Source organism: Octopus bimaculoides, chromosome 1 (genome assembly GCF_001194135.2).
Source record: "Octopus bimaculoides isolate UCB-OBI-ISO-001 chromosome 1, ASM119413v2, whole genome shotgun sequence".
Lineage (NCBI taxonomy): Eukaryota > Metazoa > Mollusca > Cephalopoda > Octopoda > Octopodidae > Octopus > Octopus bimaculoides.
This window is the reverse complement of record NC_068981.1, coordinates 95,769,646-95,787,136: the sequence shown is the minus strand read 5'-3', so window position 1 is coordinate 95,787,136 and position 17,491 is coordinate 95,769,646. Positions and strand designations below refer to the sequence as shown.

Genomic DNA, 17,491 nt, shown 5'->3' with positions numbered 1-17,491 from the left:
TGGCACATAAAAGACACCATTTCGAGCGTGGCCGTTTTCGTGTGGGTGACACGTAAAAGCACCCACTACACTCTCTGAGTGGTTGGCGTTAGGAAGGGCATCCAGCTGTAGAAACTCTGCCAAATCAGACTGGAGCCTGGTGTTGCCATCCGGTTTCACCAGTCCTCAGTCAAATCGTCCAACCCATGCTAGCATGGAAAGCGGACGTTAAACGATGATGATGATGATGATGATGACAGAGGATTTAAAAAATTACTAATAACCCTTCCACAATGTTTTCAGCACATATAGCAGACACTAAAAGAAAAAAAGAACGAACTAGTTAAATTACATTCATTACAGAGGGATGTAATGTATTGTTTGGATAATACCAGTCCTGCTTTGGTTCTCAATTTCTTATAGCATACAATAGACTAAAAAAAATATATAAATTGCACACTGCCTGGTTACATTCATAAATCAGAAAATACACAAAACAAGACTATCTAGATATGTGAGAGGTATAAATGTTTTCATTGCAAAATCCAATCTACGCAATCCCTGTTATTGCATACTGAATTATTCCCAAATATCCAGACACACCAACAACAATCCCAGAGAACTATTATTTCACCAGCTTAAAAACAATGTTTCATCCATCTAATCCTTAGTAACACAACAAAAAATTACACACCCAAATATATGCACCATTAATATCCTAATTCCAGTTGCTGAGTTAGCATGTTGTTGTTGTTGTTGGCACTCCGTCGCTTACGACGTCAAGAGTTCCAGTTGATCCAATCAACGGAACAGCCTGCTCGTGAAATTAACGCGCAAGTGGCTGAGCACTCCACAGACACATGTACTCTTAATGTAGTTCTCGGAGAGATTCAGCGTGACACAGTATGACAAGGCTGGCCCTTTGAAATACAGGTACAACAGAAACAGGAAGTAAGAATGAGAGAAAGTTGTGGTGGAAGAGAACAGCAGGGTTCGTCACCATCCCCTGCCGGAGCCTCGTGGAGCTTTTAGATGTTTTCGCTCAATAAACACTTACAACGCCCAGTCTGGGGATCGAAACCGCAATCCTATGACCGCGAGTTCGCTGCCCTAACCACTGGGCCATTGTGCCTCCACTTGAGTTAGTATGTACACACGCTGAAATAAGCACTAAAGTAAAACAACCATCACACTTTGGTCATGTCCACATTGTTCATCATGACTATGACTACCACTAGGGCCTACATAATTATGAACCAGCAAGGAAACCTCAACATGGCTGTTCAACTTGCTAAAAATAGCAACCCCTTGAGTTACACTCAACTTTAAAAAATACATATTTCAAGGACACACTGCATAATGTAATACTAGATAAAGTCTGCCTGAAAAAAGAGGATATGGTCATGACTGGAATGCTTTTGTTCACAGGTCTGTTCAATTAAATCTGATCTAGGGCAAAACAAAAACAAGAAAAAGAACTTGTACCTGTATACAAAGCATTAGACAACTAATGATTTACCAGTATCGACACACACATACACAGAAACATTGGAGGATAGACAGGACTCTTTAGTTAGACCAGGGACTACCTGTCTACAGTTGGTTATACAATAAAATTCAACCATTTCACACAGTAAAGTAATTGGGGATAGGAAGACCATTCAGCTATAAAAATGGGATTAACGTACGTGCACGTACGTCTGTTTGAGCGGAATTCGAACGTAAGTGCGTCCGTTCGGCCTCCCTCTGCACGTACGTCCGTTCGAGCGGAATTCGAACGTACGTGCATCCATTCGGCCTTCCTCTGCACGTATGTCCTACTGCAGATAGCTTTTATAATGTTGAAAGCATGATGAAATGCACTAAATCTATGCTGCAAAGTATTTGGTGATAAGAAGATCATCCAGTCATAAAAACCATGTCAAAAATAATATGTCATACACAACATCAGTGTGTTGGTTGTGTGTGGGGGGAAGTTTCTGTTGCAGTGTATACCATATGTAAAGGTTCATGATGAATGATGAGACACACTGAAATTTGTTCAATCCATATCAGAATGGAAAAATTTATGAATAGATGAATGAATGATGATGATAATGATGGTAGAGGTGGTGGTGGTGACATCAACAATGATGCTGATGCCACTGATGACCACAATGATAATACAAAGTGTTAGAACATACTTCAAAAAGGAGTGCACATTGTTTCTGTAGACGTATACGTTCTCCATTAGCCAGAGTAAGCAAACGGTTGTCATCCATTACAGAGTTCATATTTTCAACCCACAATGCATCAACATCTCCATCAAACAAAATGTATTTTCGTTCTTTTTTTTCTGAAACTTTATTGATGTCTCTGAAAATATTTGACAGCAATCCATCGGTCCAATCGCGTGTGCTGGTGTCCAAAATACCATATAAATCAATAACACTGCGATCCTTGGGGTTTATTACAAAAAGTTTTGTAGGCAAGCCAAGTCTGTAATCGTTAAAGAAGAAAGGTGTTAAACAACAACAAGTATGATCACCATTCATTAACTTTAATTACATTTAATTCCATTTTTTAGTTTCCAGTACTAATTTCTTTTCACATTGTTCTGAAGTGAAGTTGCTGCAGACAAAAAGCTCTAGTCAATTAACCCTTTTGATACTAATCTGCATGAGATCACCCCAAATTTTATGACATAAACTTACTGTTTTAAAGTGGTCTCAATTATATATAGTCTTCCATCAAAATTTTATGCTAATTTTTTCCAGACCTCAGCTTAATAATTAGAAAGTTATTTTACTAAATTCTTCATTATTTTGGAAATTAATTTAAACCAAGGCAGCATATGTTAACGGAAATATGGTAACAAAAGGGTTAAATCAGCCTTAGTATATTACTGGTACTCATCAACTAGAGAGTTAAAGTCAATTTTGACAGGATTTAACCTCATAATAATGAGATATTTTGATGCACACACACACACACACATGTAAATGTATGTGTGTGTGTGTTTGTGTGTATGCGTGTGTGTGTATATATATGAGATGGCAATTTTGAGAAGGACCAAGAGAGCAATGGTGAGAGAAATGTGTGGTGTGAAGCTGTTTGATAAGAAGAGGATTGAGGACTTGATGGAGATATTGGGGTTGAAGGAATCGATGGAATGGCTGGCAAGGGTGAATGGAGTGTGGTGGTATAGGCATGTATTGAGGAAGGATGAGGAGCATGTTCTGAGGAGGGTGCTTGAGTTTGAGGTAAATGGACCGTGAAAGCGAGGTAGACCGAGGAAAATGTGGAGGGGGAGAGATTGGGAGGGTTAGCTTGAGAAGGGAGGATAGATCCGGCCACCCCCATTAACAGGAACAAAACCTGGATTTAAAACACTGGATAATGATGATGATGATATATAAACACTCACACACACAAGTAAAAGAACAAATAAACAGTATATTAGGTTTAAACTCTGGAAAAATAAAAAGGAAAAGTCTTTTACATTTTGAGCATATGTCTCTCTGCAGAAAGAAAAGATGAGGAGAGAAAAAAAAGGGGTGGGAGAAAAGAACAATGTGTCTCAATTAGATGGTTACTGCATGTGTACATGTGTGTCTTGACACTGCATGATTGTGTGTGTGTGTGTGTGTGTGTGTGTGTTTATTTTCAGCTTCTGGCTTGCAAATCCACTTACAAAGCCTTGGTTGACCTGAGGCTATAGTAGAAGGCATGAGGCACGCAGTAGGACTAAACCTGAAACCATATAGTTGGGAAGCAAGCTTCTTAACCATGCAGCCATGCCTGTGCTTTCACATTCATATATACACAGGTTTGTGTGTGTGTGCATATAATCCTGCAGATGTGTATGTATATTAGGGTTTGGCTCACAGCTGTAAGGTTGTGAGTTCCATTCCTGGTGGCACATTGCATCCTTGAGCAAAACATATTATTTGATGTTACTCCAGTCCACTTGGCTGGCGAAAATGAGTAGTACCTGTATTTCAAAGGGTCAGCCTTGCCACATTCTGTATCATGGCAATCTGAATTTACCTGAGAACTATATTATGGGTACACATGTTAGGGGAATGCTCAGTCACTTGCACATTAATTTCATGAGCAGGCTGTTCTATTAATCAGATCAACTGGAACTCATGCTGTTGTAAAGAGCATAGTGCCAGTTTTTTTGTGTTTTTTACATATATTGGTATAAGATATACACATTAGCAAAAGAAAATTAATGCTAACCAGTATAACAAATAAAAATGTCTAGCATTTATTCAATCTGTGTTGTGTAGATACCCCTTTATTACTTTTGAAATTGAAAATGCAGTGAAGCAATGATTAGACTATTGGAAGCCTTTAACAAATGTTGCTGTTATTCCCAAAATGTATGATATAAAAAATAAAAATATATATATAAAAAAAAATGAGACTACTAATTAAAGTATATCATGAAAATGTTAATAGATACAACTTCTGGCTGTACTCCATTAGTGCTATTAACAACAAATCTCATAAACATGTTTCTCTCAACAATCATCAGTTAAACATGCTTTTTTTTTTTCAAGCAAATTCTGCTCTTGTTTTAGTTAAATATTATTTATAACAAAACAAAGAAACTCCACTTGTTTGAAAGGTAGAGCACACCAATTCATAATACACTTGTAAACATTGCCCTTCTTGGAAGGAGGAAACAATATCTGGATAGCCTGATATTTCAGTTTTTCTCTCACAGGAGAATGGACAAAATATGATTCTGCAGAACTGAGTGTTGTTCAGAATTCTGTTGCACTTTTGCATAAGGTGATCTTTTCTATAACTATACAACAACACTTAACTCAATATGATTAACTGTGTATGTACAGCTATGTTACATGGCAGTGAAACATGGGCTTTGACTATAGAGGACTTGCAAAGGCTCAAAAGAAATTAAGCTAGCATGCTCCACTTGATGGGTAATGTCAGTGTGCATGCGCAACAAAGTGTAAATGATTCAAGAAGAAAACAGAGTATAAGAGATGTCAGATGTTGTATGCAAGAGAGAAGACTGTGCTGGTTTGGTCATGAGATTCATATGACTAAGGACAGCTGCATAAAGAAGGGCCAAGCTCTAATTGTGGAGGGTACTTGTGGAAGAGGTAAACCCATGAAGGCATGGAACAAAGTGGTGAGAAAGTATCTTTGGACACCGGGCCTCACTGAAGAAATAACAAGGGACTAGGAGATGTAGCAATTTGCTGTACTTTATAAGACAAGTGAAGCTGAGAAAAATCACTGCCTTCCACACATACAGGTTTGTCCTTTCAAGTGCCAGTGCCACTTAAAAAGCATTTGTACCAGTGCTGCATTAATGTACCCATGCCATTGCTGCATAAATGTACCCATGCACATAAAAAGCACCCAGCACACTCTGCTAAGTAGATGGCATTTAGAAGGGCGTCCAGTCATAGAAACCATGCCACAACAGAGAGCTGGAGTCTGGGCAGCTCCACGTCAAACCATCCAACCCATGGAGAGTGAATGTTAAATGATAATGATGATGTTGATGATTATGAGATGAATTCCCAAGAAGAACTTGATGGGATGACATTGTAAAATTAACTAAAGATGAAAGACTTATTGATATGTAAACAACTTCCTTAATCTTCACATCAATGTCAACCACCAAAATAGACATGATTTCCAAATTTTCTGTTAGAATCAGAAAACATGAAAATTAAAATGGTTCAAGATATAGATGTGTATGCACATATGTTGCACACACAAGCAGTAACCTTTTTCGACTGTCTCATTGGTTTATTTCTTATAGTTAATGAATTGATTATTTGTTCTTTAAATGAAAAAAATAGCTACGGTAAAGTTCCCACATCAACACTCTCCAATCTCAACCATCTCCTTTTCCCTTTTACCCTCCAATATTTCTGTCAAAATAATAGAATAAACCAACCTTGTTTGTGCATTAACCAATGCTTTGATAACAACAGATTTTCCACCACCAGTTGGGCCTACAACCATTGTGGTATGCCGAGTCATCATAGTTTCATAAAGCTGAACAACTTTATCAACCTTTAAAGACAAGTATAAAAATATAGTAAAATAGTGATATCGCTAAATTTCTCTCCAGTGCAAACATCTACATATTTCAACTTTATCAAACTTTGCAAAAATAATGATTCACATTCGAAGCAGTATTTCAGTTTTAGGCATTTGTTAGTAGTTTTAGTATATGATTCAACAACTGCAGGTCACTCTTTCATCACTTTTCTATGATTTCAAAACCAGATTCTACTACAATAATGTATTTGTCTTAAAATTTTTGTTAATTAAATCAAAATTTTTCAATCCAGCTGAAACTATTTCTAACACTATGATATAAACTTCCAATTTTAAGTTGTTCATATTTAAATTAAAATTGTTACTCATAACTTTACATAAAAATACTTTTTAAGATATGTTCTAAGTTCATATGTAAAGTATTTCATTAAAAAAAAACTAGTCATGAATAGGTTAATGAATAGCTCATATAATACATACAATATTTTCCAACATACAAGTTAAATTTTTCAGATCAAAAATTCCGTGTGAAATGTAACAGGATTTGGAGAGATAGTGATGACATGTGAATGCTTACACTACATTTGCACTATAGACTATGTGACTTGTATGCTGGAAAATACAGTAACACTATAATGGGATTAATTTGAATTTTAGTGCAATATCATATTTTCAATGTATGAACATGTATATGAAATGGACGTGCGTGTGAGAGAGAGAGAGAGCCACTTACACATACATGAGAACACACACGTTCAACCACTCACTCTCTCTCTCACATACACATGCACACGTATATACAAAAAAGATGTAAGCATATGTATTGATGTATGTACACATACATGACAACACATCCCTTCACTCACTCTCTCTCTTTCTCTCTTTTTCTCTCTCTCTTTCACACACACATGTTCATTTCATATACATGTACATACATCTTTCACTTTAAAACAAAAATAAATAAATAAAAATTTTCATGGAAATTAACAAACTCCAGATGATGAAATCACATTCAGTTAAAAATATTTCTAAATTATTAAAATATTGTGTACGTCAAAAAGTTGACGTTTTTTTTTTTCTTAGAGAGCACAAAGACTATGTGTGTGTATATGTCATAGACAGCAGACATGGGTTTGTGTTGATTGACACATCATGACATTCATTATATGTGCATGTATTCTGTATGTGTGTTGATGTCATGGAAGCCATGTTTTTTTCTGTCAAAGAAATAACAAACAAAAATTGTGTCTAATTGTTTAAATAGAGATCCAAATATCACAAAAATTTGTACTGCACTGCCAAAGGTAAGTATGAAAATAAATATGCAAAAGAAATTAAGATAAGATGTATTATTTCTGAGATATTTTGGGTGCACACAAACATCTCTAGAGTTTTAGTATTATTGAGATGAGAAAATACACTTTGCATTACAACATTTCTAATAACTACTAGATTTTCATCAATGCAATGCTTCTGTAATGTGAGGATGCTCTTCACCTGCTGGGGTATAATAATATAATTCTTCTCTGAAAGAACAGCTTCAACTGCACTGTTGAAATCAGGATAGCCAACACGAGGACAGTCCAAACTTGGGAACAAGTCAAAAATCAAACCCAAGAAAAGAGGAACATCTTCAAAAACAAATTTTGGCAAATTCATATCTCTGAGGGCTCTCATCAGAACAACATCCTGGAAGAAGAAACAATGAGACATCATAAAAGTTTCACATAAATCACAACAAATAACTTTAATAAACAGGAAACACTACAGAATCATATTTTAAATAAATTTTATTTATATTTTCAGTTTAACATTATATAATTTTGGTGAGAGAGAGCGAGAGAGAGAGGTGGAGGGAGACAGACAAACTAACAAAGACAGACAGACAGACAGGCAGGCAGGCAGGCAGACAGGCAGGCAGGTAGGCAGAGAGATAGACAGACAGAGACATAGATACACATGTAAATTTATGTTTTATCTACAGACAGGCTGTCTCAGTACTTCAGTTAATATGTTGCTAACAAATGTGCTGATATGCAAATAAGAACAGGCACTGCTTCTTATTTATCATATGCTAGTCTCTACTTTTGTCTGGGTGACAGATGAAGTAAGTACTCCTGCATGAGCTTGTAAATGACAAATTAGTTGCGCTATAACTCTTTTTTGTAAATTAATTCATTAGCTTAATGTCACTGCAGTTGTTCTTTCTAGAACAACTCCTCTGTGCTTTTATGATGACATTGAGGTTATACCAATAATTAGGAATGACGCTCCCTATATTACTTGAATGACTATGCAAGTAATGAATATGCATCCTATTTAGTCAGATATTTTCAGCGTCTCATCAACTCTTCCTGAAGATCCAGCAATTTGCACTGTCTCAATATCATTAATACTGTCCACTATATAGCTGTCAGTTTCTATAGTTGATCCCTTGGTTGGGTTAACTTGAAGCACCTTTCTATTTCCTAAACATTCTCCCCAAGCAGTCATCTTTCATGGTTATATTTCCATGCCTATTCTTCTCACTGCCAGTGACAACAAGTGCACCACTACCATTACATACAAACCTTTCTCAAGCAACATCTTGATTCCCACTGAAACACTATTTTCCAATCTGAAATACCTCAAAACTCTGAGACTCTCTTCACTGAATATTGGCAAACCTCTTACAATATGCTTCTCTTCACTCTACATATATCATGATGTGTCTAACTTCTCTTCAAGTTACCTCATATTGTTCTTTTCTCTCCCTTTTCTTCTAATTTTTCTATGCTTGTCTTTTAACCTTTATAGATCTAGCTACTGTGCCATTCCACTATAATACTACCTTCAGCCAGTCTGGAATTTTTCCACTGAGAGATCTGATCTGTAGCTCACAGCAAGTCGTTGCATAGAAACTTCCAGGTGTCTTATATATTATAGGTCTCTATCTTTCTTTGAACCGTTGCCTGACCAAGAGATCTCTTAGTTTCTAGAACTTCTTTTTTCTGGATTATTTTGTGCCTGTGTAGTTCTTATTCTGATGTTGCTGATCACCAGTATAGCTCAGTAATATATAATATACATTCTTCTTTGGCAAGAAGCTACTAGTCACAAACAGTAGTCTATCCCAGTTCCTGGTAAGTAGGAAGTCTCTCTGGCTTACATATTCACCTGATTGAAAGGCAATCAGATAATGGCTTGTTTCTTCTATCTAGTATTGCAAATAGTTTACATTTGCACCACAGAACTCCAAGAGCCTTCATTTTACCTTATTCCTCATACCATATCAATAGCCTTCATACACACTGAAATAGCTGCTAAGCATTACTCAACATATCCATGTAAGTCACCAGCCATTATAATATGGTTACTATTAATTATTATCAAGTTCATTTGCATGGGAATCTATTCTATTGTTTGATCAATGAAGCTATCTACTCATTGTATTATTGTGTAAGTGACTTTGTATTCAATAAACACTTGTATTCACATGTATACTAAATACACTTGTTACTCGTTTTTGATTTTTTATCATATGTTCTTCATTTCTGCATTCACAGTTAGTTAAACGTATTTAAATGTATCATATTTTCAATCTTGTATTAGTCTTCCAGAACATTAATTTATGTCAGGTACAATAAAATGGCTTATATAATTTTTAGAACTAATGTCAGTTCTGACAAAATTATGAAAGTAACTTACTTCAGGAAGATCAGAAGACTGTCGTTTCAGCTCACCAGCCATGACTAAAACCGATTTTAGAGCTCTCAACCCAAAATCATAATGATACTGCTTAGAGAGCTGTTCTTTGGCCAGTTTATACAGGACTGTCATTTTCTTAGCCAATATCTGAAAAGTAATAAAGTAACGGGTTTTATGTAATCACAGTAAAATATCACCATAAAGCTGCTAACTTTTAAGTCAACCCATTCACAGACTACCTCACAAGGTAAATAAAATAACACCCACTACACTCTTGGAGTGGTTGGCATTAAGAAGGGCATCCAGCTGTAGAAACTCTGCCAAATCAGATTGGAGCCTGGTGGAGTCATCCGGTTCATCAGTCCTCAGTCAAATCGTCCAACCCATGCTAGCATGGAAAGCGGACGTTAAATGATGATGATGATGATGATGAAACAGGTGCAAATCCTCTATCACTATGTTGATTTTTATGATTGGACCATTTCTAAACAGTTGTTTGACTATTCTAACACCATATGGCTTCTTTTTGGTCTGTTCATTATATATGTATTTGCTTTCGTTAGTGAAGCCAACCTCTTGAAATCAACCTAAGTTGAGAAGATGGAGCCATTTAACTTACTAGAAATAGAACTCAAAAATCCTTCAACTCACACTCTGCCATCTTAGAAAAGAAGGGCATATTACAAAAGTCATGTCAGAAAAACACAAAAATAAAGATGAATCAATGAGAGAATCTCTACACAGTTGCTCAATCTGGTAGGCACACTCATAATACCCTCCACCATTTTTAAGGAAAAGAAGAATATTTTAGATAATAAAGTTCACCAGATATACTATAACTGAAACAAAGACAAAATAAAAAAAAAACAAGACAATCGCTACTAAAATATCATCATATCTCTACTTGATCAAGGCTGACCAGGTGCTAAACAGTATTAACAACAACAAAAAAATGAACAGGTAAAGGACCACAACTGGCATGACTTTTATCATACTAACCTAGGACAGCAAGCTCTTGAGTTCCAAGGATTTGCTGTAAATTAAAATCAGTGAAATGGTGGCCCTTCATTGATATGACTTTTTCTAAAATAATTTATATGTAAATTAATTCCATTGCAGGTGGTATCACTACATGCAAAGGGCATCACTGATTTCTGCCCCATGTCTAAAGAATCAAAGTAAATGCATTGGTAGCAATGTTGTTGTTGTTGTTGTTGGCACTCCGTCGCTTACAACGTCAAGGGTTCCAGTTGATCCGATCAACGGAACAGCCTGCTCGTGAAATTAACGTGCATGTGGCTGAGCACTCCACAGACACATGTACCCTTAACGTAGTTCTTGGGGATATTCAGCGTGACACAGTGTGACAAGGCTGACCCTTTGAATTACAGGTACAACAGAAAGAGTGAGAGAAAGTTGTGGTGAAAGAGTACAGCAGGGTTCGCCACCATCCCCTGCCGGAGCCTCGTGGAGCTTTAGGTGTTTTCGCTCAATAAACACTCACATCGCCCGGTCTGGGAATCGAAACCGTGATCCTATGACCGCGAGTCCGCTGCCCTAACCACTGGGCCATTGCGCCTCCACATTGGTAGCAATAATCCAACAACAACCAGCAGCAGCAATTCACACTGATACTCAGTCAATTCAATATAACCAATTTCTGGTATACTTACCTTAGCCATTAGAAATCCTTCAGAGAAAAGCATAATCTCACATATTTGCTGCAGATCAGGAACAATAACAACAACAGGACGAAATAATGCCTTCACTGATTCAGGAAGTTCAGTACGTCCAGCATATCCAGGGTTCATAGTGATGAAAATGCCAACTCTGGGATCAAGGCTAATTTCTTGTCCTTCAAACTGAAAAGAAAGAAAAAATTGCAATGCAATATCTTTACTTTGTACAACCCAATTACTGTAAAGTGCCATTGTGTACTGGAGCCTATTCAAGTTTTTGTCATATCAAATATGCAAATATTTCAAACATATATTTTGAGATAAGAAAATTAACCAGCAGAATTCTGTTTTAAGATTCCATATAACCCCTCGTAACATTTTTATTTTTTGGAATTTTCAGAAAATTTTTGCAAATTTGTGTTCTACACAAGAATTCATACAATTATGTGGGGGGGAAAAAATTTTTTCTAATTTTTTAAACACACCACCACCACCATTATAAATCCTAAAATTTCCACTCTTTTTAAATTTCTTTTTTAAAATCAGAATTTAAAATATGGACAGGTGTAGATATGGCTGTGTGGTAAGAAGCTTGCTTCCCGACTGCATGGTTCTGGGTTCAGTCCCACTGCATGGTACCTTGGGCAAGTGTCTTCTACTATAGCCTCAGGCTGACCAAAGCCTTGTGAGTGGATTTGGTAGACAGTAACTGAAAGACGCCCATCGTATATATACATATATATATATATAAACACACACACACACATATATATATGTATATATCTATGTGTGTGTGTGTCTTTGTGTCTGAGTTTGTACCCCCATCACTGTTTAACAACCAGTGCTGGTGTGTTTTTCATCCCTGTAACTTAGCAGTTTGGCAAAAGAGACTGATAAAATAAGTACTAGGCTTCAAAAAAATAAATCCTGGGGTTGACTTGTTTGACTAAAACCTTTCAAGATAGCGCTCCAGCATGGCCACAGTCAAATGACTGAAACAAGTAAAAAGAAGTCCAAATTTTTGGCTTAATTCCCAGTATTGGACCACTTTTGGGTGCATCATCATTCCATTAAATGTGTTTATGGGAAGAAATATATTGAAAGACATCAATACATGTCAGAGTGACAAAGAAACAAGGAAGGTATCTGGTAGTCGTAAGATGTGCTGAAAATATTAGCTAAATCACCCTTAAATCACACAAATTTTTTTTTTTTATATATAATTGTATGAATTCCACTGTGTAGAACATGAATTTGCAAAAGTTTTCTGACAGTTCAAAAAAATAAATAAAAAGTTATTAGGGGTTACATTGGCTACTTAAACCAGAATTCCATCAATCAACTTTTTCTTGAACCTTTACTGATTCAGGTGTAAATAAGTTTGATAGTATGTACGAATGCTTGAATTAAAATGGTTAGCAATTTACATGAGTGTGTGCTATAACAGCAGTGAAGTAGCTGGTTATCATAGTACTTGTCAGATAGTTGCTGGCTGCTAGATACTTTCTTGCTGCTGTTGCTCCTATCATGTTGAAGTATCAATGGTGGCAGAAATGTTAGCGCCAGGCGAAATGCTAAGCGGCTTTTCGTCTGCCATTACATTCTGAGTTCAAATTTCGCCGAGGTCAACTTTGCCTTTCATCCTTTCGGGGTCGATAAATTAAGTACCAGTTCCGCACTGGGGTCGATGTAATCGACTTAATCCCTTTGTCTGTCCTTGTTTGTCCCCTCTATGTTTAGCCCCTTGTGGGCAATAAAGAAATAAGAAACAGTTTAAGGCTTTCAGCAAAAACTGAGAGCTAAAGAAAGTATGATGTATTTTGGTAAAAATTTAGGTTGCAACAAACAATTGACCTCTCACTATCATTTATCAAGTGTGGGGAAGAGGGCTGGTTGATTACATTAGCCCCAGTGTTTAACTGGTACTTATTTCATCAACCTCAAAAAGATGAAAGGCAAAGTTGACCTCAGCAGAATTTAAACTCAGAATGTAAAAACAAACAAAATGTTGCTAAGCTTTCTGCCTCTCATGCCAACTCATTGTTTAATGCTAATAATAATAATGGTTTCTTATTCAGGCACAAAGCTACCAATCATAAGCGGAGGGAGCTAATCAATTAAATCAACCCCTGTACTTGCCTGGTGCTTTATCAGCCCCAGAGGCATGAAAGTCTTAGCTGACTTCAGCAAGATTTGAACCAAGAATGTAAAGTGCCAGAATAAATACTGCAAGGCATGTTCTTATAGATTCTGTCAATCCACCACCATTTATGACAACATACTGCCAATGCCAACACCAATGCTAACAATGATAATCACATTTACAACTGCCACAATTTTTATTATGCTACACATTATTCACTGGATTAGAGCTAAGCTCTAATCCAGTGAAGTGCATGGCCTGTTTGTTGATTAGCCCTAGGTCAGTCCTGATTCAACAAACATATGTTTAAAGGCATTCAGTAAAAAAAACATACTATCTTTGTTTCTTCAAACATTTAGGACTTCATTATCTAAGGTGTTCTTTCTTTTTCAAGATGGTGATAGGTGTAATTTAGGGGAGATTAGGCAACTATTACTAAGAAGCAGAGTAAACATATAAGGCTCTCTTGTTGATTGATGCAAGGCCTAGTTTCAATTCCTGATGATAACTATTTCCCTTTGTGCCACTATTGCCTTTAAGAAAGGTATAAATGTCACTTAATCTCATTTCTCCTCCCATAAAAGCCTGAGTCCTGGTGCCAATGTAAGACATGTATGGTGTCAGTCTCCCTTTAACAATGTAGAGAAAAAGAGTTTCACTGGTCTCTGTACAAAGCAATAAATGAGAATATTGACAAAGATGATATTTTTACATGGAATTTCTTCAGCTTTAGGATCAGGGCATTCTGAATGGTTTTCATTTGGGTTGAAATAACAGAGAGCACAGATGCTTCAATTCGGTTAAATTCATCAAAGCAACCCCAAGCTCCAGATTGGGCAAGTCCGGACAAGATTTTGCCAACAGCCTGAAAAGAAAATAAGAATACAGAGAAAAAGATTTTCTTACATAAAGTGGTTAATTTTTCAATGTAGGCCAATGCTTAACTAGAGATGACTCCCCAGAGTGTACCCAACTCCTATATACAAATTTTCTCACAACCCTCTAATTTTGTCTCCTTTCATTACCTGTACTGTATCTCGCACACAGATTCACTTTGCTTAAACCTTACCCCAAAAACTGAAACTCTTTCTGACAACATTTCAACCTTTAAACAACCTGCAGAAATTTAAACTAAGAAGCAAACATATCAAGCTTATCAGGCTAACACTTTTCTTAATCATAGGAGGAACTACAAGGGCTGTGAGCATGGCTCCACATAATATCTACACAGAGCATTATCTCCACAGAGATAAAAGGCAAATTTATCTCTAACAATGAATTTGCATCTCACTGAGAGACAAGTTCATTGACAGTTAAAGGTAAATTCTTAGTCAAATGGATCATGAGGATTCCTCTTTTGTGAGTAATCATTCAGAGGTAGGTGCAGGTACCACACCTAACCCAGTGTTATTCCAGTAGTTTGGTAAAGTTGAGAAAAACACACACACGCACACACACACATACACGCATGTACACACTCATACACACAATATAGTCATTTACATAGTTCAGTCTTTAAAGATCCACATTCAAATCTTGCCAACAAACTGGAGATAAAAAAGAAAATGATTAAATAAGTTATAAGAAATTAACCTTAAAGTCCATCCCTTCACCACAGTTGGTTACCACACAGAGAAGACCCAGTGCTTTGGCAAGGTCTTTGGTTGTTTCTGTTTTACCAGTTCCTGCAGGGCCAGCAGGAGCTCCTCCCAATTGCATTGATAAAGCCTGAAATATAAAATTAGCTTAAAGAAATGTTCTCGAATATGAAATTTTTTCAATTGTACATATTTCTAATCATCATCATCATCATCATAATGTTTATTTTTCCATACTTGCATGGATTGCACTTGTCTTCTTCAACACAGCATCTTGCCACATGTTGTGGTTCTTTGTCAGCTCCTTTGTGAGAATCAGCCTCCTGAGATCAGCCTTCACCATTTCTTCCCATGTCTTTATCAGTCTTTGTCTTCATTACACAATTGTTGGTCTTCATATGCAACCTATGTCCATATCAGTCTCTCTCTAACACATTACATTGATTCCTCTTATACTTATTTTTTGTCAGTGGTTTGTGCTCCATCACTCATACATGCAAACATATCATATTCAGTGAAGCATGCCTACTTCATTTTTTTCAAGCCTTCAGACACTCAATGCTCATGTTTTACTTCATATACAAGCTCATATACAAGCAGTATACACTCTATCCTTTGTTTGTTGAGAGAACCCTTTCATTACCAGTACACATAAATTTCTCTTTAAGCTTTGTCAGCTCTTTCTTAATTTGGCTACTATGCTTTCAGAGTACCTCCCTCAACTGTTTAGTCACCTTGGTAAGAGAAGCTATCAATTTCATGGTTACCTATATTACTAGTTACTCCTATGCAAATGTATATGCTCCTACTCATATACTTGTGATCTCACTGCTTTTCATGTGCACCCATAATTTACTTTGGCCACATCATATGATATTCCTTCCTACTCATTTTCTGCACAGCAAGCATTGTCAGTTTCCAGATAGCTGTAGAGACCTGTCTTTCTTGCTAGCTAAAATATTCCTAGATTTACTTTAAGACTTCTCAATTCTAGACTTTGCTTCTACATTTGGAATTTCATTACTTATTCTTCATCAGATTCCATTGTGGGAACAAACTCATTGGCTTAGAGATTTTCCCATGGACTGCCAGAAAAAAACTCTTCTATTGTAACATGTAGATTTGTAATAAACAAAAGGGAATTAAGAGCTGACCCTGATGGACTCCTATCTGCATACTAAATTACTCATTGGATTTATTACTAACTTTCAATTTACTGTCATTTTCAACTTACCATTCAATTATGCCTAGTTTGTTTTTAAGTACCACAAGACTACAGAGCATACATTGATTACAAGTCCTAAACCAAGCATTCATTTACTACAAGTCAATGAATGCTAGGTATATTAATTTACTCTTCACTAAGAATTCCTGAAATTGTCTCATTAGGTAAAAAAGCACCAGTGATACCCATCCTGGCATTAAACTGAACTGTATCTCATGTAAGGTACCATATTTGCTAGCATATAAGATTCACTTTTTCAATTTTAAAATGTATCTTAAAAAAACTCCCCTACTTCTAATGTCATATTACAGATGAAAGACTGAGTGTCATAGGCTGGAAGCCAGATAATCATAAGTTCACAAGGAGGAGCACTCCGTTGGTTATGATCAACAGAACAGCTTGCTCGTGAAATTAACGTACCATTGGCTGAGCACTCCACAGACACGTGTACCCATAACATAGTTCTCAGAAAGATTCAGCATGACACAGTGTGACAAGGCTGGCCCTTTGAAATACATGTACTACTCATTTTTGTCAGCTGAGTGGACTGGAGCAATGTGAAATAAAGTGTCTTGCTCATGGACACAACGCATTGCTGGGAATTGAACTCACGACCTTATGATCATGAGCTGAATACCCTAACCACTAAGTCACATATCTTCACTTAAGTTCACTAGACACAGTAATTGTTATGTAATAATAAAATATTGAAAACAAACCAAAATATTACAGGCTGTTAGCACAAATTGATGAAAAATTGCTTGCAGTACACCATCAATTATGTTAAGGAGGTCACATCATCTCATTATACCTCCTACCTTTGCATTCATAACCAACACCTGATATGTTTTACATTATTTAATGACTGAATTACCTTTGAGAAACATTCTTTTAATTGTCTAAATAAAAATTCTCCTAGAACAATGAAAAGAATATTAGATTTTCATCCACCTATCAGCTATTTACAACAAGTGGATGATAACAAAACCAAAGCAGTGGGGTGCCATCCTGGTGGCTGATCATGGTAACAAAACATCAGAGCAAAAAATACAAGTTTTGCATCCTGTATGGCAATTCTCTTGACCAAAATATAGACAACTATACAGTTGATCTGAAAGAAAATGAAGTTAAAATATGGTACTCATAT

At 36.4% G+C, this 17,491-nt stretch overlaps 1 protein-coding gene across 2 annotated transcripts in view; it reads right to left on the bottom strand.

Annotated features, from left to right (window-relative positions):
* Window positions 1-17,491, bottom strand: part of LOC106876022 (dynein axonemal heavy chain 10) — a 187,264-nt gene that overhangs the window by 107,195 nt on the left and 62,578 nt on the right. For both annotated transcript variants that reach the window (XM_052968399.1, XM_014924396.2), the window contains exons 32-38: window positions 15,115-15,249; window positions 14,234-14,386; window positions 11,373-11,561; window positions 9,700-9,846; window positions 7,510-7,701; window positions 5,906-6,024; window positions 2,163-2,457 (exon numbers count right to left, since the gene is read on the bottom strand). In XM_052968399.1, coding sequence (XP_052824359.1) covers window positions 2,163-2,457; window positions 5,906-6,024; window positions 7,510-7,701; window positions 9,700-9,846; window positions 11,373-11,561; window positions 14,234-14,386; window positions 15,115-15,249 — 1,230 coding nt within the window. The remainder of the gene's footprint in view (window positions 1-2,162; window positions 2,458-5,905; window positions 6,025-7,509; window positions 7,702-9,699; window positions 9,847-11,372; window positions 11,562-14,233; window positions 14,387-15,114; window positions 15,250-17,491) is intronic.